The sequence below is a fragment of the Haemaphysalis longicornis genome, unplaced genomic scaffold (assembly GCF_048455015.1).
Source record: "Haemaphysalis longicornis isolate Haplotype H1 unplaced genomic scaffold, Haemaphysalis longicornis Haplotype H1 scaffold_12, whole genome shotgun sequence".
NCBI lineage: Eukaryota > Metazoa > Arthropoda > Arachnida > Ixodida > Ixodidae > Haemaphysalis > Haemaphysalis longicornis.
Window position 1 is genome coordinate 16520579 of NW_027526225.1, and position 22252 is coordinate 16542830.

The following is a 22252-nucleotide window of genomic DNA, read 5'->3' on the forward strand; positions in this document are numbered from 1 at the left end:
AAAATCACCAATGCTCAAAGTGTCCAGGAAGTAGTCATGTCGCCACACTAATACTTCCCTCGCAACGAGTCTCGAAAAGTCGCCAGTTTGGCGACAAGTCGCGAGACCTGGCAACTTTGCCACTGAGTGTATACGCAGCGACATAAAGTCGTTTTGACAAAGTGATAAATTATGCAATGATTATTCTTAACCATAAAATTCAGTCTCGCTAGCCAACCAGCTTGAACGGGTGGGGTCGCCATAATTATTTTATCGTTCTTTTGACCAAACACGCTTGTTGATAACCGTTTACCCAAAGGTGGCCAAACATAAAGCAGACAGTTTTGACAAATCTATAATTGGGAGGGTTTTCCGCACAGGTAGCTAATCATACTTTCTATCACGAAGCGTTATAATGACTACGAGAAGTCGTACGACATCTAGCGCCCACAGGAAAAAAACAACCCTGCTGGCCGTACGCTAGCCGTTCATATTCTGATCACGGTTGGCCAAAGCAGAGCGGACACTGTGGCGAAACGCTTATAATCGTTCATCTTCTGACCACAGCTATCCAAACAGGAATCCAGCAGTGCGTGGTTCAATCCTGTTTAATCACCTAATCGGGCAAAGAGAGAATCAGCAATTCGTCTCCAAACCCTTGCCAAAGAGATAAAGTTTCTTGGCAGCCCAGCTTTTGCCATAGTTCCACCAGGCCGAATGACGCCTCGCGATGTGCCAATAGCTGGACATACTTTCTGTACTACTTGCCTATGCGTTCTGTTTTCTCGACTCAAGCAGGCATCGACTTTCGAATAGCTGCAAAAGCCACAGTATTCATATCACAAATACTTTTTTTTGTTAAAGGAGGAGATTAACGCTCACTCACAGCGAATGTGTGAATGCGCTTCACTAATTGTATGCTTCGCATCCTTCAAGAATACTTAGAGGGTACCCCTTCAAATGTTAACACTTTTATAACCTTGATCTTCATCATCATCAACAACACCCAATTCAGGCCCACTGCCTCACAAAGGCCCCTTCCAGTGCCCGCCTCCAGCTCTTGTCTTTGCTTCTATACCTTCTCCTATTACCGCCTTCATATTAGTCGCTATTTTTAATTGTGCGCTCTTACTGGCTTACCTATCGAGCCTCTATTTTTTTCAGAATTACTCGGCAAAGTGTTTTTTCTCTGCTGAACTTGCCACAACCGTTTCTTTTTCCACTTCTTCGGGCTTTTGGTGGGAATGGGCACTTTACACCCGGAGAATGCAATAAGGCATTTTTTGCACCGATCATAGCCCGCGTTTGGTCTTCTCCGCTGATAACGAGTGCTAAGGCAGCGCCTTTATTTTTTGCTGGGTCCCTCGGATATTGAAACCACGCTGCGGCCAGAGAGCCGTGTTCTCCCCGGGAGCGACTAGGGCTTCCGATAACAAGGCAACATTTGCGGCGCTTTCGAACTGAAATCCTAAACTTTACTGCCACCTGCGGCGACGCCGTTAATCTTCCACCTGGCCACATTTCGGCTCCGCGTTTCGGGGGCATCTTAGACCAGACTCCTGTTTAAAGACCAATTACTCGACTACTCGGTGGCAAGACATGGGACCGGTGCTGTCTTAATGCATCCCATCACCAACCGCTGGGCCCCTGCGCCGAGGTTCTTGGTTCTTTTGCTCGCGCTTCGCATTCAGCTCTTCAGATTGGAAAATGAAAGTCGCCTTTCAAATCGTGATGAAATTGCTTGCCGGCTTCTCAGTCCAGTGTCGCACCTGCGACAAACATCTGTTTACATGTATGTCTTGACCCGCTTCTGACAACAGGATTCATTCCAATGCTTCTTTTTTCTACCCCCGATTTGGCGCGTGCGAATTCGAAGTGCTTTCTGCGTCTTACTCAATTTTTTTAAAACTGCGTTCGCAAGGCTGCATTCCAGGCCATGCGTGATAGGAGCTCATGCAAGGGAAACGCTCTGCATATTGGGAACACGAAACGCCGAAATCCGAGTGCTCGTTGTTCAGCGTACGTTAAGGACCATGTCAAAATTCTCAAGACTCTAATTTCCGGCACGATGGAATTAGTCTCGGGTGCTAGAGTGTGCAAGATTTCATTGCGGACTGCTGCTAGGTAGGGTGCGTGAGGGGAGGAATCGAGCTCAAAGAAAACGAAAGTAGTGCAATAAGAAATGAAACATTAACCAACCACTGCCTCAAAGAGAGCAGCGGTGCGGGCGAAGCTGGCCACCAGTCAGCACAAACAAACAAAAAAAACGCAAAACGTCATACCATCGTTTAACGATGGTATGACGAAAATACCTACGACTGTCCCTATTTTACAGCATATTCATGAACAGAACAGGCATCGACAAAGAACAGTATATAAGACCACCTACCTATGTGTCACCCCGTACTGACCATTCTTTAAAACTGCGTGAATACGCGTCCAGGATCAACGCATTCAAATACGCCTTTTTTCGAAGGACCACGCATGAGTGGAACGGCTTGCCAGAGGAAATTGTCTCTGCGCCTCCCTCATCTTTTGTTAGAAATTTGCACAATTTTTTGTTGAACTAATCCCTGCTGTACATTTCTGATGCGTTCCGTACTAATTGCTTTTTATTTTACTTTATTGCCCTGTGTAACCGATAGCACTCTTCTTTTTTGCGTTTTTGCTTTGTATCTGCAATGTGATGCCTTATTTATGACAGTGTAAGTCAACACTTTGTTGTTTCAACCATACAGCCTTTTACCCGCAACCATTTTTTGTTATATTGACTGTACTGTATTCCTTTGCTTGTTTTCCCCCCTACAATAATGCCCGTGAGGGCGATGTAGGTACCTGTATAAATAAATAAAAAAATAAAACCCCAAGGCCGTCCCCAGTCAACCTTAACCCAGCTCTAAAGTAAACCGCACCAAACCCACTGCCGCAGCTTGACCCGGTCTTAAAAGAAAACCATACCCACGCCCCCCCCCTACCCCGTGCTGCTTTTGCGGCACGTTCATGACTAAGATTTACCGCTTCTGGGCGTTGGAAATCCATGTTTATGTGGAACAGTTACTCTGTTCGCAAATGGAGTGTGTTTACGAGAGTGTACATGTTTCTGACGCGATCTTAGTGTGGTACATTCTGCCTGAATAAGCGCCAGGTGTGTTTCACACGCCAGCGTCGCGGAACCGGCGTATGCATCGAGCTGATTGTAGTTACACTGCCCTGAATTTACTAGCAGTGTCTCCGTAACCACCGGTTCCTCAGATGTTCATGCTACGGGTATACAGTACGATGTAAATCAGTTTTCTAGCAGAGCATTCATACCTGACATCAAGCCAGTTACGTTTGCCAATGTTATACCTCATATATGGACCACCCCCATTTAAAAGCCAAGGTGTCTTAATTTCGTGAAAATTGAAGGAAAGTAGGATGGATAATGCCGAATTATACTCGGGGATCAGCCCACGACGGAGTCGTCTCGTCGTGAGGTGAGCGCCCGTAAACATTCATCCCCCGAGCAGCGCGGAGACGGGCTTAGAATATATTCCGCGTCCGCCACTAAACGCTTCTTCGAAACATCGTCATATGACACAGGGAGCCTGCAGGATAAAGCAAATACTGAATCAGAGGGCCTTATCAGATACCACACTCTTCCAACGACACCCTTCATCGCTTGTGAACTGCTATTATGTGTACTTGCAAAAACGCGTCCGCCGAACAATCCGCTGTTCGTTGAAGTCGAAAAACCAAGGGGAAGTGAACGCGAAATCTTTGTGTGATTACTAAAACGTTCATTGCTTGATATCGCGCCGTATTGCACAGCGTCCCCCCACTCCCCCCTGCCATGTCTCGCGAAAAAGCAGTGCATTTCGCGTCTACGTTGGTCTGGTGACTCCTACCAGGCTTAAGTTTCGACGAACGTCTTTAGCATACCAGAAGCTGCACTGGTTTTTTTGGTTCCGTTCCAGTTAGAGTGAGCTATTCTGTAGCTTCCGGACCTGCATAGCATTTATTTTTCCGTGGTTTCATTAGCTTTCCTTGGTTATTTCTATGAGGCGTGAGCTGGCGCATATTTAACGGAGTACATCCTTGCAATATACTTAAAATTGTTGCATGAATATTACAAAAGGCACAGGTTGTCCGGGATTGCGTAATCACATCCCCGAATCATATTTTTCTGCGACGTATATATTCTAAACGAAGCCGCATCCGTTGTCCGCGCTACAAAACGAAACCAACCTCTCACTGTGCCAGTATCAGGTCTAAACGAGGCGACAGTAGAATTAAATTGTGCCTGACGTATTCGGAGCTGACAGTGGTGATATATACTGCTGCCGTCGCCGACGCCCTGATGCGCGCCGACGAAGAGCGCAGGAACACAACCCGGGTAGCTATTGTTGGCGCTCGAGTACTCCACGAAGACGCCGCTGCTTTTTAAGTGACCTAAACGTACTCTTTGCTTATAGACGTCACCATAACAATTTTTGTATGGCGCGCAAATGCGAAAACGAGCGAAACAGAACCAAAACACTGCACGAGCCCCTATCAACCAGGCCGCGCAAATCCCGTAAACGCCGCGGTGAAGCGGCGGCAGGCGGCGCAGTGATCGCGAAGCTCGAGGCGTATATAAGACTAATGCGCAGCTCTTGATTTACGTTGGACGGGGGGCTGAATCGGGTCAGAGACAGACAGACAAACAGACAAACAAAACAGACAAACGTCGGGGACGCGCGTGAACAGAGGCAACCTACTGCAGCGTTTATAGAACCACGTTGCGCCACTCCACGAGCGTTCCAAGCGGAACGTGTAATTTATCTATGGACGATTTCGTTGCTGACAGCGTTTGATTTTTTGAAATTTCCCCAGGTTGCGCGGGAAACAAAAGGCGACGCTTTTCTCCAGTAGATGTAGTATTTTATTTGCTGTCGCAAAAACCAAGCAACCGTCAATTTCTGTAATAAAGGAACACTGCAAACATCTTTCGTTTAATGATTTCCGGCCTTATATTTGCGTAATGTGATATTATTGTGGAACAATGTTGACAAGTACGAACATTAACATCGGAAGTAGCTGTTTAGGATTGGTGGAGGGTATATAACACTATTGCATAGTTTGTTTCACTTTGGCCGGGTGGCTGAATCGAGTCACAAACAGGCTGACAGACAGACAGACATACAGACAGACCAAAATTTTTGCGTTTAAGTAGCCCAAGAAAGTCTATCGTCCTTAAAAATATTTCTGGGTGTTGCAAGTTCTCGATATAGGCAGGGGCAGTGGCCTCGACCAGTCCCCAACCCCTTTTCGTTCCAAAGGCCCAAAAATTCAATCCGGGGGGGGGGGGGGGGGAGGGCGGGGCGAGACAGTCTCCTCACTCTCCTTTCAGCGTGCACAGATTGACTGCCTCGGGTAACACTCTACAGAAAAGACCTCGAGGGCTTACAGCACCTGTTCTGTGCAGGGAATGCGAAATCATTAACGTTTAATTCAACACACCGCCATGAGCCCCGTCTAGCTGTGCGCTAAAAGTAACGATTTAGACTTTCCCAGTAGGGTTTAGTTTAAGATTTTTAAATTAAATTTGTGCTGGTTGACTTCCAGAGTTTCTACGGTAGCATATTCACTTAAACATGAAAGACAGGGGTGATTCGGACAGTGTTGCTGAGAATTCAAGTCCGTTTTTTGTCGTACAGCGCATTCGGTGACGTCGACGGGTAGATTCTATCCGCCAATGTCTGCTTTTGTGGCCAGGATTTCCTCATCGTGTGGCATGGAGAGGTTTGGTGTCCAGCGTTCGCGTCGCCATGACATCGGTTGGACGGGTGATGGCGGGTCGCGGATGACTGCAGCGAGTGTAGCTTTGTGAGATCTTAATTGCGTTGTGGCGTGCTGTAACTTCAGTCCTGACGTCTTGTTGTGTAATGCGATTCGTTCAACCGTACTCAGAGTGCGTGTAGTGCGTGTAGTGTACTGTCTGACAACGACGTTTTGCAGTCTGCCCACTTTAAGAAGCTAACGAGCCCGGGTAACTCTTCAAAGTAGTTGAAGCGATTGTCCTATATACACATCCTTATACCAGCATCGGGTAACTCGTCTTACCCCAGCACACCCGTAGCCTTAACCGGGAGTTGACAGACTCTCGCGGGGCGAAAGAAAGAATAAACTTTAATAAATGAAAGGAGTGAAGTGGTCGTTTTCTTCAGTTCAGGACCCCGTTGAAGCGCCTCAGGCCGGTGGATCAGCCGAAGCTGATCTGCGACTCTCACCACTTTTCCCTCCCACTGCTCAATCGACGGGTTTGAAATCGGAAAAACAGCGGGGTTGAGCGGGCACTCTCACACAATACGAGACAGAGTGCAGGGCACTTCGCAGAATTGACATTGCTACATGAAGTGCAGTTTTGGTCGGATGGGGAAACGTGTTCGTTTGTAGGAGCCGCCATAGCTCTCCACGTTCTTCCTGAGAGAGGGGTTTCCCGGGGGGAGCATAAGCCGGGCTGGCCTATAGTATTGCGACACCTCTTCGAATGATGCCAAGGGGATCGTCGTCTCTAACCAACGCTCCAGCAGCGCTTGGCCGGTCAGACCTCGAGCAGTCTCGTGGGCAGAGATGACTGCATAGAGGAGTGTGACCCGGTGTCCAGACAATAAATGCCCTTTTGTTCGGAGGGTTCTGGCTCAAGAACTTGATAGTGGTCTCGGGGAAGGGGTGAAGGTATTGCTACAGGAGTGGCGACGCGCCTTTTCAAACAGCATCGGAAAACTGCATTAACACGAGTTGGGGAATCCCACCTGCCACGGAGTTATGGTACGCTTTACCAGAGCCCTGCCTGAAATTCCCGAAGACGGTTAGCTTATTTTCTCAAAATCATACCATTCATTAGAAGCAGCATTGCTCATTGCTGAACTCACTGTGAGGTGTTCGGAAACTGCTTGTTCGTGCCTCAACTGGCTGTCGTACATTGCCCTTCACGAGCTGGAACGTGGGCTGGAACGTGCGGAGCTCCCTGTGCTTGGAAGCTTCCGGCGCTAGGCTTTTCCCCTTAATTATCGCATAATTAGAAACCCACGTAGCTGCTAACAGGGACCAATGACCCACTTTCTTCACGTAAACGTAAGCAGTGCTACAAATTATATTCAGAATAAATTGGGCTATATATTCAGCTGATTTTGTACTGCTGAATCCATTGGTGCGTCATTGCACTCCGTCAATAAAACTCAATCGGCTTGTGGAAGCAAATTTATTCTGCTCAATAATAAAAAATGTTCACTGAGCATTCATGTTTAAGGGTTCGAAAATTGGCTCGCTTTATTCCTTGCGGCTATACACAAGTGGACAAACATATCTTCAACCTGTTTTATTTAAGAAGCAGAACACGAGAATTTTTATGGAAAGCCATCCTTAGCTTGATTCCTTGCCTTTGTGAACCTTGATCCGTTGACAACACATCCGTACAGCAAGACCAGGAAGGGTACACTGTCGTGAAAACCCGCACGTGTCTGTGGCGCCGCACAAGAGAAATTTTGTTGGGCGTTCGCAGCGTTAGCGTATTGCGAGGCGTAAAACGGATCGCGTGCTTGTCGCTACGCGCCCTTCCACGCTTTATTTGAATATTCTGCAACGGGTTTTTGAGCGGTTATACGAAAGAGCGATACAACTGCTTCAGCGTGTTTAAAACCGCCCTGTAAAAAAAAACCAGATGAAAACGCTTGCCGTTTTTTCCCCAAAAATGCAAGTCAAGTCGAGCCCAATCCAGCGGCTTCACGCCTGTTTTTCTTGTGCAAGCAAAGTTATTCCGTTATTATTCCCGTTATCCTAGCAATCCCTCCCGCGGTGTGGATACAGCCGAATCGTCGTCTGCTGTTGACATGGCAGGAGATGGACGATTTACTTCTTACACGTGCCTAACGCCAACTCCTGCAGGGAAATATTACGATGAACTACTTGGAGTACCTGATGAGGCGGAGCAAAGAGATGGAACTTTTTCCGTATCGTCTCGCCATGGCCTTGTCGACATCCAAAACATTGAAAGCACGATCTTCAAACAGCAGTTCCGATTTCGGAAGGATGATTTGGATGAACTGTACAGCTCCCTGATGCTGCCAGAGAAAATCGTGAGAGCGCAAAGCGTCACGATACCTGGGCGAGAAGCGCTGTCCCTGTCGCTCAGACGGGCCGTTAGTACGACCTGGGGAAACTGGGCGGCACACCTCCGTGACGTCCAGCTGCTCGTACATAGTCGTTCACCATATCGTGACGACGTTTGGCACCTTCTAAAATACTTGAATAATCATGACTGGATTTCAGTTGCTTCGCTGCGGTCCTTCGCACGGGTAAGACGACTCTGCGAACTTTACTCTCTGGTGTCGAATCACAGTTTTTACATTCAGCTTAACCATGAAGGGCTGAGTACTGCTGGTGATAACGAAGTTATCAAACTTAGCCACCTTAGAGGAGCCTGGCCTGTCAAAACACACTTGCTCCCGTACTCCTAGTCCTTTCAATTGATTATTCCCCAATTTTCTCTCGCAGTCGAGGTTGCGGGAACGTCAACACATGGGGAGCGGGCTGTGCGGTGAAGCCAAAATACAGCAAATGTCTAGTGGCGGAGCCGACTTTCATTGTTGTTGCTCATAATTTCCGGAATCTTTAACAATTAACACCCTTATAAGAAATAAACTGTGCTGCAATGCAAAAAGAAGAGCGAGCATTACTGCGCAATATTTCAGGTATTTATTGTGCGCAACGCTCAAGTATTTTAGTAATTTCCTACTAATTTTGGACAAGCAATTTTCGCCTGGCGTGACCGTGATTTTCGCCTGGCCGTCATTTCTACCGCTCCCCCTTCCCCTGGGTATCTTTTTTTTTTTAATGCTGAGTCACTTCAGGCTGTGATTTATATGGGCGCCAAAAGCTGGTTATATTCTAAACATTTTAGTTTGAAGGGCCAGGTCAAAAAGGTGGTATAGAAAAGTAGTGCTCAACAACGTACCCATAGAACAAGTATATATAGTGCTCACTCTATGGCACTCAACTGAACGGCTGCCCATGTGAGCTTGTCTGGTTGTTTTACCTATCATTCCCGTACTTTCACAGCTGCTAGCATATACTGAAAATACTTGGGCAGGCGATGTTCAGTTCAAAGGCGTGCTCTTCGAAACTCGCCTTAATGCTGCTGACTGGGCAGATGACAGAGAAAATTTCCTATAATCATGTACCCGTCCTCCCATTGCTTATGACTGTACCTCGTAACTGTTATGATGTATATCATGCCATATTTCACCGTTCATGCATTGTATTTGGCTCTAACTTTACTTCATAACGCTAATGTTACGTTCTTCCCCTCATTTTTCGTCACTAGCTGCTATTGCTTCTTGAATGTGAGTGGTTTTTACCACGACCCGGTCACAAAATATCTTGTTGGCTGTTGATTTGTCTTTGGCACTAACCACTGAGATTATTACACAGCATGCTTATCCTGCGTTGGCGGATATCACTGTAACTCAGTCAATTAGTTGGTAGGATCAATCGTGATTAGACAGTTATAGCAGAGCGGAGAACTGGGCAGGTACGGTATCCGGTAGGCAACCGGTGGTACTGCGCCTGCGCAGAGGCGGAAAAACTGGCTGTGCGCATGCGCAGGTGTTCCGTGTATCGTACCGGGACAGGTTCTCCGCCCTGCTATAACTCTCTATTGTCATTTGCCTTGATGCCGCAGATTGGACCAAGTGAAGGTTGTTAAGCAGTGATTGTCGCTGTCGTGTTTGTCAACATAAAGACATCAGTCAACGAATTCGCCATTATTGCCGAGGCACGGCCGCTCGATGGAAACTAGGTAGTTTCCATCGAGCGGCCGTGGCCGAGGTGATCTTCGTTAACGCAGGAGATGGCGACAGAAAGCTGAATGTAAACGAAAATTGTCCTCTTTGAGTGCGGCGTTGAAACCAAAACATGTTTCTCTACACAGCAACATTTGGCATTTGATTTGTATGAACGCCAGACTCCCCTAACAGTTCGCTGGGGTACAACGCACATTTTCTCATTGTCCGCCCATTATTTCAGAAATTTACGCAGTACAAAAGCTCTCTTATGTGCTGCCCACACAGATAGTGTGCCCTGTACAAAAACATTTTCTGCGGTTCTGAAAACTTGAGCAGCCTGTAAAACTACCAAGTGTCTATATTTTATCAACTTTTCGCCGGCAGTACAAGACAAAGGTGCTGCACTGACGAACTGCTGGCCCATAGTTGATGTGAAGGCCCGCCCAAATTGGCGGTCCAAGAGGAACCAGACGCTGTACTATTCGGGCCACAAAAGAATGCACATGGTAAAATACCACACTTCGATGGGCCCAAACGGCATTGTGTGCAGCTTGGCGGGCACTACCCGGGAAGCTACCATGATGCAAGTGAGTCAGTCGTAGTACTTTGGTTCTCAAGGCTCCATTATCTTTAATTTTAGTAATTTCGGCTAGTTCAGACAAAGTGTTTTGGATCAATATCAAGGGAGGCTGGGAAACTCCGGTTTTGTGTTGTACAGAAGAGTTACTATCACTGCACTTCATTTTCTGTCCTGCATGAGAACGTACATGGTTCTGAGTCAGCTGTTTCCTCCAAGGTGTTTTAAAAATGTACTCACACACAATTTTCGTCTTACATTTTTTCGCTGTTATAGGCGCCTACCAACCCACTAATCATAAAATGGCACATTACTCGGTAGGTCGCAGGCTAAATAAGTATTTACAGCCTGGTTTACTGATTTTAGTTTCGGTTTCCACACAACGAACTCCGAGGCAGCTGCCATGACAGGAAGGCTCTCGTGACGTCACCGTTATCGTCGCACCATTGACGGTATACGACGCGCACGCGCGCGCACCCAGACTGGCCGTGGTATCCACCATCTACACGTGGCCGGGTAGCATGAAGCCAGTTCCAAAACATTTGGCGTGATACACATGCCGGAGTATCGCGCGCCAACCGCATGGAAGAACGTTGTCCAAGTCACAGGGGCCCTCACGTCAGCAGTTGGGGCCAGGAGGAGCAGCTGGCGTCATGGCGGTGCTGATTGCGAAAGGGGTATACCATCTGAGCTTTCTCGTGCGGAAAGAATAAAATGGATTAAATATATGTTATACAGAATGGTTACTGTTGAAACTTGCTTCGTGATATCTCCATATACAAAGGAAGCCTCTTAGATAGTCATCTCAGCTTTGAAATTATCTGTCAGTGCTCCTTTAAATGGGCCATTAAGACAAAATACAAGTTTTATTATTTTGGAAAACTGCTGTTTTATAATTCGTTGCAGTTCTCCCACTACACCGTGTGTTTGATGGTTTCTGCGATGATGTATCCAGGGCAGGTACTTACGCGGACGTTAGTGTGTGGACTAAAGCAGAAACAAACAGCGAAATACTCGCTTGCCGTCAGTCACGGCTTTGAAATTAACAACGCAACTTAGCACAAATCACGCCGATTGGGTTGGTGGCTATGCTGATATGGCCTAACATCAGCGTGATTTGTGTTAAGTTGCGTGAATAATTTCAGATCCGTAGCGGAGGTTTTTTTTCCAAACACGACCGGAATTGTGATGTCAGCAGTGCAGCAAACTTTCATAATTTCAGACACTTGCAATGCAATTAAACGAGATGATTTTCACTTGCACGCAGTAAAGGCGGACCTAACGTGTGCCCATTAAAAATCTCTCTCTCTCTCTATGTCTGGTTCTATGCATAAAATTTGTGTGCTTGCGCACGTGTGTTGCGTGTACGTGTTTGTGTGCGTGATGTACGCCTGTGGTGGGTGTGAGTGTGTGTGCGTGTGTGTGTGCGCGCGCGTGCGTGCGTGCCCTATGAATTATGCAAGAGTTGACGCTTCATGATATTTCCTAGAGTACATGTACGCTTTCACTCGTACAGTGCGGGAGTTAAACTGCAATTGGGCTCCACCTACGGCAGACAGAGTTCCTTCGCTGTTTTATTCTCACCCGCGGGAAGGATGCAACCACCGTTAAACTCCATCCAGCGTGGAGAGAGTTCGTGAGCAGTTTTGTTTTATGTTGCTTTCCTCGTGGAATGAACAGGGCGTCTGACACCGCATCGGTTGCGGGCTGGATCAAACTACGTCGGCAGGAATAGAGAATGTGTTCAACTTTCCAAGTACGCCCCGTATTTATGAGTGCTCGCTTACTGCTTCTGTGGCGCACTCGCACCCGTGGACAGTCGCGTTTTACTGTCGCGTTTTACTGCGGCCGAAAGACGGAGAGAGAGAGAACAAATTTTGTTCTGCAATGGAGTTAGGTCCAGGATCTGGACGTAGTCCTCAGTTCACCGCTCCCACGTTGTGTGAACGAATGCTCGTGCGTAAGCGGTTCACCTGCTCCTACAGAGATCCGGGGCAACCTGTATGTTCATTGTAGGCGGGAAGATGGGAGACCTCCCAATAAGCGATTGAGAACAGTGAATTGCAGCCTCAGACGATACCGAAGGTTTACACATTATATTCATACGTTTCGTACTGAAAAGAAAGGCGCTGGCTTTCTGGTGGTTCTTGCCAATAGAATGCCGAGTGCGCGCCATAAAACTCGCCCTTTTAAGTGCGGAAGCCCAAGCTTTCCCAGCAGGCTTTGCTCCTTTGTGTTGTGTGTGGGCAGGGCGATGTCTTAGAAAACATTGACGACTCGCTTGAACAGTTTGAGCGCGTCGCTTTGCTCAACCAGGGGGAATGTCAGCAGAAAATTCGTATCGATTACTTCCTGCTCGAAGGCGGTGCAAATACGTTGTTGGACAGCCGCCAGACGAGTTTATCGCCTTGCGATGAAATCTGCCAGCAGCTCCAGGAAACGCTTGCCAGCATAGCCACCGAGAACATACGCAGCGGTCACTGGAGTCTAGGATTCAGAAACCCTGTGGCGCTGTGTCTTTGCTTGCGAAGAGCATTGCTCGGCTGGATACAATCAAATTTCGGTATAATTAATCCCGTGGGACCGCCCAAAATCATTCCTTGTGTTGAAATACTGTTGTAATGAAAAACTTCCGTCTATATGCCAGTGCTCATACCTGGGAGTGAAAATGACGTGCCTTGGAGGTATACGCGTGTGCAGACAAGCAAACTGTCAAATCAAAACGTTGCGCTCACTTCGAGGCAGCTTTATTTGAAGAAATCAGTTCTTGCGAGTGCAGCATGCACGACGGATTCCACTCTGCGCAATACCTCATCGGGTACATCATCGCATCGAGCAATGGAAGTGTGGACTTTGTTCATGTGCAGTAAAACATCAATTTTGACACTATCTCATCTTCTTCTGCGTTCTGTGACCGACAGACGTCGTCGTTGGCGTCGGAACGGTGACTGCTGTCGCTTCTTGGCTGTGTCGCCAGCTACATTCATCGATGGATATCGCACAAAAGTCGCTGCAATATCACTCACAACAAAGAAATACCTGCCCGCATACGCGAATAGCCTGAGAAACAACCGAACCACCGACAGGCCACCTACTGACACCGAAAGCAACGAGAGAGAAACCGGGCAAAGGCGGCTACGCTGGATAGGCTAGTGCCCATTAAACTGCAGCTTTGTGGTGGTACTGTGGTACTAGCACCCAACATGATGATGATGAAAGCTACTCAGCTTGGTGGAACACACGCAGCAACGGCGATTTCTACTTCACGCGAGGGTTGCGTTGCTGTTACTTTACCCGAATTAGTGACACTAATGTTCCTCGACTGAAAAGGAGAGAATAAATTACGTCCGTTATTCTGAAATATCGCTATAGTAAAATTCCTAGTTCTGAAATATTTTTACGTTAAAAATATATCCAATCTGGCGGGGATATTTACAATGTTTGTAAATCTGAGAAATTTAGTAATGTGGCGTTAGTAGTAATGAGATTTGACTGCAGTACCAAAAGTCAACGAGATAGCTGAAGAACACCGGCAGCCTCCTCTGGTTCTTCAAATGGTCCAGGGACCATCCTATTGATCTCCTATTGAGATCCTGTTGAAATATTTATTGAATAGAAGTTTTATATCCCTTCAGAGAACCAAGTTTCTACCGGTGTGCCATCCATGTTTCGGGCGGCACTGATACCATTAATCAAATCACTTGCTCTCCAATCCGCCTGTAATGGAACCAAGGCTGAATTGCATGTCAGTCTAGCCGAAGTTGCTTACTTAGAAGGAAGGTGGGTGCTCATTGGGAGTTCATGAACTCGATAACTAGGGACGGTTGCATTCGGCTTTTTGCAGCGAGTCTGCGAGAAAAAACGCTGACTTCTGGCATGCATTTCAGTGCACTGAGTTTCTCTCGAATGCGTTCCACTCACGTCTACTGATCCGATTAACTCTGCGATGTTTAAAACTTTCCGAATGCACAAATTGTCAAATTCGTCGTTCCGCTGTTTTCGTGATTGATGGCGGAGAGTTTTCTACGTGATAATCCATTATGCTGGAAGTTTCTGACAAGTTTCCACGTATCTGCTGGCCCATAATGTACACAGAAGGACAATCACAGGAATTCCGAGCAGTAGAAGACGCCATGAATGACACCCTTGATGAGATATGGCTTGGAAATTCGAGTTGCGCTGTAACATCGCGTAATGAAAACATGACGATTTGCACTGCGCGATGAAATGTTTCAGTTAAATCTTATGTCAGGCCTCTTTAGTTGCCAAACTTGTTACCGAAGACGCCGCGATTGGTCCTTCTTGAAGTGTGGTAAAGGAGATCCACGGATATTTTTTTAGAGGGTACGGTTGAGGTGTCTTCGTTTCCAGCGCTCTCGTAATACACAGGGTAGCGCGTGAAAGGGAAATACGCCAATGCCAGTGGTACGGCATTTATGTAGCCCGTTCACGTGATTAGAATGCAACAGAAACGTTGCTTGGATAATGATGACGACAACAACGATGATTATGATGATCTTTAATGCGCCGAAACATGGATGTCTCGATCCAACCTTTGTACATGTGAACGCGTTACTCTGAAAAACCCTAGTCGTTGCTCAACGCAATGCGGCAATTTCGCGTTTAATTTTTTTTTCTGCTACAGTTGATCCGTTTTGAGATGAGTAGGGATCTGAAGGGACGTAAAAAACGAACAATGAAATGGGCATATGTTGCTATATATAACATTAATGCTATAATGCCTTCTTTTCGTCACTGGCCTGTTCCTGAAAAGAATGCCGTTCACGTACACGTCGCCTGCTGTTCGGGAACGTTTAAAGTTCTGCTAGGATTTCCTCTTTACCTAGCTGTCTTTATTACTTTCCGTCCTGGACGCATTCCCACCCGCTCTCTGGACCACCCCTTTATTTTCCGGGAGCGTGAACAGAATAAAAGACAAACGATGCTACCTTCTCTCTTGTTCAAAAATTGCAGGAAGAAGTGGCGGGGAATCCGTCTTCTTTTTTGTGCCGGTGCTATCAAAACTTTAAATTCGGGGCTTAGGTGAGCTTCTTCCACTCTTCCTTCATCTCTTTCTTATTTGTTCTTGTTTCGCTGAGCACCAGTCGCTCTACAAGGATGAGAACACGATATCCTATAACCCTTGCTGCGCGGTTTGCGGGGAAGCAGAGTCGAGGGAAAAAGGACATTTCCTTTCACCGCTTCGAAAACCGCGTCTCCCGGAATTTAGAATGCCCCTGTAAATAATGGAGAAGAAAAATTGCCGCAAAAATAAAACAAAATGCTCCTACCTAATGTAAGTTTCAGTGTAGTCCCACCGTGCGACAGCAAACAAGGGTGGTTATCAACTCGATATGAGTAATGTCTTATATCATAAGAATAAAGACTGTTATACTACCACGTGGCCAAGGACAACGCCGTGTTCTTGATGGAGTAGAATTCACTAGAGCGAACTTGGGCACCTCAAAAAACTCAAACAATACAAAAACGTCGAGAAACAGCCAGGGAAAGGACGTTCACAGAGGAGAGCCGGCGAAGGGAATGAGCCTGTGACATTTTCGCTGCTGTTCCCGACGCGGAGGCTCAGTGGGTAGGCGTTGTGCCACTTAGCCCAAGGACGTGGGTTGTATCCCGGCCGCTGTGGCTGTTGTAACTGTAGAGCTGTTTAAGCTCTTGGTTGCGCCGTCCATACGCAGAAAAATACCAGTAAATGCCGAGGGCACGTGAGTGTGCGCCTCGTGAGGAGCGCCAGGAAAACATACCAAGATAAGGCCGAGCGCAAAATGCTACGAGAAGGAAGAAGCCGGAACTGGGGCTTGCTGCACCATGTTAACCCGACATATAGCAGAAGGCTCACTAAGCTCACCAAGGAGCTTAGTGAGCCTAGTAAGCTTAGGCTCACTAAGCTCACTTGGAGGCTCACTAAGGGGGTTCAACGTAATATAAAGACGACTCAGCGAGCAATGGAGCGGAAGAATATAGGTGTAACATTAAGGGACAAGAAGAGAGCGGAGTTGGTCAGGGAACAAACGCGTGTGAAAGACATAAGAAGAAGAAATGGACGTGGGCAGGGCATGTAATGCGAAGGCAAGATAACCGCTGGTCATTAAGGGTAACAGAGTGGATCCCTAGAGAAGGCAAGCGTGGTAGGGGCGGCAGAAAGTTAGATGGGCAGATAAGATCAAGAAGTTTAGGGGGATAAATTGGTCGCAGTTAGCACAGGACCGGGATAATTGCAGATCACTGGGAAAGGCCTTTGCCCTGCAGTGGGCGTAGATAGGCTTGTGATGATGGCAGATGACGTCCAACAGAATAGCGCATACCCCGAGTGGTCGTGCTAATATGGTCGCCAGTTAAATCATCCCTTTATCTGTCATGGTTCGTGTCTTCCATCCAGCCGCCGCGTAACATGTTCGGACACTACTTGGCCAGGGCTAGGGGAGAAAGTAGGGTCCGGATTTCTCTAAGATAACAAGCGCGAGAAGATGTGGTTTCCGCAGACATACTTGAGGCAGGCGCTTAAAATAAAGTCTCTCCACCCGGCTCCTGTATATAGCGATGGCCAGGAGCGAGATTTCGACGACGAGAAGGACACAAACACGTGCGGAAATGGATTCAAAAGATAAAGCGCCTCTACGAAGAGATGCACGATTGCTTGAAACACACTAAGTTCGACGACATCGAACAGTTCCAGCACCGCTTTGGCGTGTGCAACGATGTCCACTACTTGGAGATTCTCAGAGCCGCCGTCGGTCGCCCCTGCGTCTTGAAAAAGCGGCGCCCCGATCAGAAGTGGGTCAGTCCATTCCACCCCTGGATTGCCTCCGAGCGTGACTACAGTATGGACATTCAGGTCATTCTCAATCGCTATGCCTACGCCACGTACATCGTCGTCTACGTGAACAAGGTAGACCGCAGAAAGCCTAACCTGCACAACGCCGTGGCCGAGATGTTGGAGGAACGCGGGGAAATGGGGTATCCCGAAGTGCTCAAGGCGCTTTCTTTGAATGTGCTCAAGAAGGTCGAGATGTGGGCCCAGGAAGCCGCGTGGTTTTTTCTCCGTCAGGACATCCCCGAGAAGAGTCGAGGAGTCGTTTACATTCCCACGTGCTTCCCCGAGGAGCGAGTTCGAGTGCGCAATGCCAAGAAGGAGCTCGAAGAACTTTCTCCTAGTTATGGCCGCCAACGGTGCTGTTCCTACATCCTTGCACCACTATTGCAAGCTGCGCCATTTTTTTGTGATGGAGACGGAAAGCGAAAATGCCTGTGTGTCGGGATTCCTGCACACGTTAAAAATACCCGGGTAGTAAAACTTAATCCGGAGTCTACCGCTACGGCGTGCGTCATCACCAAGGTGTAGATTCGGCACGTTAAACCACACAAGCTATCGGCGTTTTCCGGGCGAGCATGTATGTTTTAACACCCTCTTTGCAAAACCATCGAAGTACACGAAGAACATAGTTGATCAGACAGGCACAGTCTAGGCCAGTGATGACAGGGTGAAACCCTCTCACTGTCAAACAAGATTGCCTGGGGTGCGTCACGACAAAAATGGCGCACCCGCTCAGCTCAACAACGATAGGATAACTGGATGCAGTCATGCGCTAGTAACAAAACATTAACAGATGTTCTTGGCAATATAACACGCATTTTGTGCGGATGGTGTGAGCCTGGAAATCATGATCATTAAAGGGACCCTGAAACACTTTCGATAAGCTCGTTAACTCTTTCCTTAGATTCTGGAACCGCTGCGAAAGCTATAGTTATCGCCAGCACGGAGCGGCACTGCGCGATTTCCTCGTCGCACCAGATACGCCTTCCATTTCTGCTTTGTTTCTGTGCCTTTTTTTGTTAAGTTTCTATCGAAAAGCGTTCATTGCTGCGACTGAAGGGAAACCGGCCAACAGCCGCTAAATGGCCTTAGTGACGTAATTCGAGCTGTCGAAGAATGTCAAGACCGGCAAAGAGAGAAAAATGTTTTGAGCGAGTTTGCAAGTTATCTTATGGGCACAGAGCAGTAATTTCTGGCTGCGGTACTTTGCGACCCCCTAACCTGAGTACTGGGTGTGTTGGGTGGCTACGTTCTGCATGCATTTAAGATTTCAAATAAAGTTGAAAGTGTTGCAGGGTCCTTTTAAGCAATTACAGCGGTCCGTTGTCGTTTAAGTAACAAAGGAGAATTCGTATCCGCTTGTAGTACAGCCGATCAAAGTGTGCAACTGCAGTATCCCCTTGAAGCCGGCATGGTTCAACGGACTTGTCAACACATGGGATGTGTGCCAATTTACCCTTCATGGCTGTCTAAGCGGTCTGTCCGCCGTAATAAGCCTTGTTTCGCTTCGAACAAAGCCGGTGACAAAGACTGCGTAGTTGAGACAGAAAAAACGACGACAGCGTCACATTTTTTGTGTAATGATATTGTGCAAACTAACTGGTTGGTACAGTAAATGTCTTGTATAATTTGTTAGTCTCAAACATTCGTCTTTTGTTATTTTTTAAGGGGCGTAATGTTTAAAATATGAATGTTATTACTTTTTACGGAACTGCGGTTTGGATTTGTTGACATGCCTGCTTCGATGTTCTCTTTTGTAGTTTTCGCTGCGCCGTTGAATTGTTGTTGCTTTGGATGTTTAATTAGACTGCTTGCTAAGCTGTCTACCGGGCGATAAATCTACCTCCCTCTTATGTCCCCCCTCACGCCTTTACTCGCCTCTACCGACGAAAATATGAGCACTTCCGCCTCCAGAACTAAGAGCGAATGATATAAAAAGTTGCAACGCAGAAATACAAGGATAGTAAAGAAGGGAGGTAAACAATAAAAGACAGGGGAAAATAGTCATAAAAAAGGTTACACAGAAATTACTTATTAAAGGAGGCAAAAAGACAAGATAAAAAAAAGGATAAAGGAGGGCGAACAACAGGCCAGAAGGAAGGATTGCGCGACGAATGGTTATTCCGCCGTCTTTCTCCACTTTCCAAGTGGGCTCCCATCCCTTCATTTTGCATGAGTTGGAGCCCGGGTCTTTGTTATTTGCGGCTGAACACGTACGGCCCTGGCAGTGACAAGCCGTACTGCAGAGCTTATCCAGTGCCGCCATCTGGTTGAGAACACAGGGGAATCTTCGTGAGCGGAGCTGGTGGAGAGACTGCAATCGATGGCAGTAGATGTATCTTGCCTGTTGAGCCATCCCCTTCACATCCGGGTTCTAGGTTACATAAGCAGTAGAAACGCAAAAACTTAGTTGACTGAGGAATTTAGTGCAACTCAGCTTTCCGCAATAAAACGATAAATTTGCCACGGCTCAAGGATGTTGCTTTCGCTATGAGGGAACTGCAAGGGTATAAAAAAAAACCCGAAGAGTGCGTATTTCGGAGCGGCTGTTATGACAGCTAAAGAACGCTGGATTTATATTTCTGTTGATCGCTCCGGAGTGTCTAACAAAACGTCAATAATACCATCGAGCGGCCGTTGCTGAGAACTATGGTTGCACCAGTCTATCGAACCACCTGATTACTCACTTCCTTTACTACTATACATTTGCCCATCTTTATGTCATCCTCAAAATTGGACTCCTTCCAATATGCCCCTGTTCGTTTCACTGCCCCCGCCACTCTACGAACGTCGTTCTTGTACAAAGATGTTCTGAGTATCCCTGGGTGCACATGAGGTGAGTTTCACAGCTACTTTAAAACTCTTCGGCTTGAAGTAGGGGAGCACGACTTTCCAGCAATCGCCACTTTGTTGATACACATTCCGTTTTCTGACAAAGTCACCTTGTTTTGGCATGTATGACATCGAAGTTCACAAGAGCTAGAGGACGGTACGTTAACGCTTCTATTTTAGCTACAGATTTTTCCGAGAAGATAAGGTTAAGGCAAAGGCCTTAACTCCCCCATTGTGCTAAAAGCCGGCGTTGTCCGCTACATAACATACCGGCGCTTTGACGCGGAAAAACCGCAATTTGAGTTGGTATGAGAATTGAGCCCGGTTCTCCAACGCAGGAGCCGCGACCACCATGCTACCCCAGCATGCTGGCCCCGGTGGAATAAGAGTTACCCCAACGCATGTGGTGCTGGCGTCATATCGCGGAAAATTAACCGTGCAGGTAACTGAGTAGAAGAGGTGCTCCCCCAGCCACAGAGGATTCTTGTTCATAGAAAGCTGTGGGGTGAAGTGGTGACAGTATGCCTGTCGAGGTAATCCGCGTCAAAAGACAAGGAACGGAAGTGAAGAAAGATTCCCAAACATGATTCAGCAGTAAAGCGATGTGTGATAAGCACTGATAATGGTAGCGATAAAACTTTGGCCTCCATGGCGCGTAGACAGATTGAAAAGGGCCCAGATTTTTTTTCATTTGTTAGGACCTAAGCGCGAATAATGTACAATGGGCCGGCGTGGCATATATGCTGCTAAAATACCTAGCGCCAACCCAGGGCACGGGTAGCTGGAGAATTGTTGAGAACTGGGCGAGTTGGAACGACGTTATTGGGTGGAACCAACAAACGAAACGAAGAGAGACAGAAAGATAGACAAGGTCAGCCGCTGGAGTTCCTAGGACTGCCTATCCCGAACGAACGCTAATTGCACTAGCAGATGGCACCGTACCACCAATTTAATCTAAGTCTTTGCTACCAATATGGTGAGAAACGAAGGAAGATGACGAATATTGTCAACGTTCTTGAAATTTACATTTTTTAAAACTTATATCACCTGGGTTAACAGGGAAGGAAAAAGTGGAAAGCGGCAGGTGCACCACTGCTCCATTTCTAGGACCGTGAGATGGAAAGGATCGCGGCCACCATATAGCGACTGCCTGCCCCTGAGCAACAGCCGCGTATCCTTAGAGATGACTACGACCCCTGTCACATTAAAAACAGCTCTGGGATGGCTGACCGAGGCCACAGCTCAGAGCAGTCGGGGTGTCCGAAGTATCCGCTAGGACCCAAAAAATACTGGGCGACAGCTACGGACGGGAAGGACTTGCCTACCTCTTGTTCGGCCCCTAACAATGTGCTTAGGAGGCGTACGAATAACGCAGTAAGCTCCAACTCCGAATATCCGGGTTTAATTCCCATAGAATATGAAATGTTAAACGCATAATCATTTCTTTGAGAACTCAATGTAGAAACCCTTGTCTGTCTGTCTGTCTGTCTGTCTGTCTGTCTGTCTGTCTGTCTGTCTGTCTGTCTGTCTGTTTGTCTGTCTGTGCGTGTGTGTATTGTGTGTGTTGTGTGCGTGTCCATGTACGTGTGTGCGTGAGAATGCGTGTGTAAGTGTGTGCGTGTGCGTGCGCGCGTGTGCCTGCGTAAGTGTGAGTGTGTGCGTGTTTGAGAGCCTGATGTCTTACACTTTCACCGCATTCTAAGATTCTATTAGTAAGACGCGCTAGGGCCTACATTCTTTAGTATCAGACTCCTCATAATGCCATGAAAGAGCGTATATCCAGCAGTGAACTGGAATATAACAGTGAAGCTCGCTACAAGGAGATGCGGTGTATATCTCTCCAGAGGGGAGGGATACGCGGTGTCTTACGGACGCGTTTAATAAGAGGTCTTTGCTTCATCCTACTTGGACACAACACTTCTTTTGATCGTCCTGCCGAATTCCTCCCAGCATTTCATTTGTGTGCAGCACTGAATCCGACCTTAAAGGTCCTCGGTGTAGAGTACTGCATACACAGTTTACAGAGCGGCAGCCTGTGCGCAGCCATGTTGGATGTTGTGGCATGCCTATCCATTGCTGACATTGAAGAACGCGTTTCTCGACGAGGCTTTCCATGGGGCCGGGGCGCATCGTCGATCGCCGCAGCAGCTTTATGGGCGAATTGTACAATTACGTTGAGTGTCGCTGTGTAGAGGAACTTATCGTACGCGTAGATACTGTGTTCCA

At 47.3% G+C, this 22252-nt stretch overlaps 1 protein-coding gene across 1 annotated transcript in view; it reads left to right on the forward strand.

The window, feature by feature from the left end:
- LOC144161518 (uncharacterized) overlaps positions 1–9696 on the forward strand; it is a 33012-nt gene extending 23316 nt beyond the window's left edge. The window contains exon 2 of the mRNA XM_077692178.1: positions 9683–9696. Coding sequence (XP_077548304.1) covers positions 9683–9696 — 14 coding nt within the window. The remainder of the gene's footprint in view (positions 1–9682) is intronic.
- The last annotated feature ends 12556 nt before the right edge of the window (positions 9697–22252 follow it).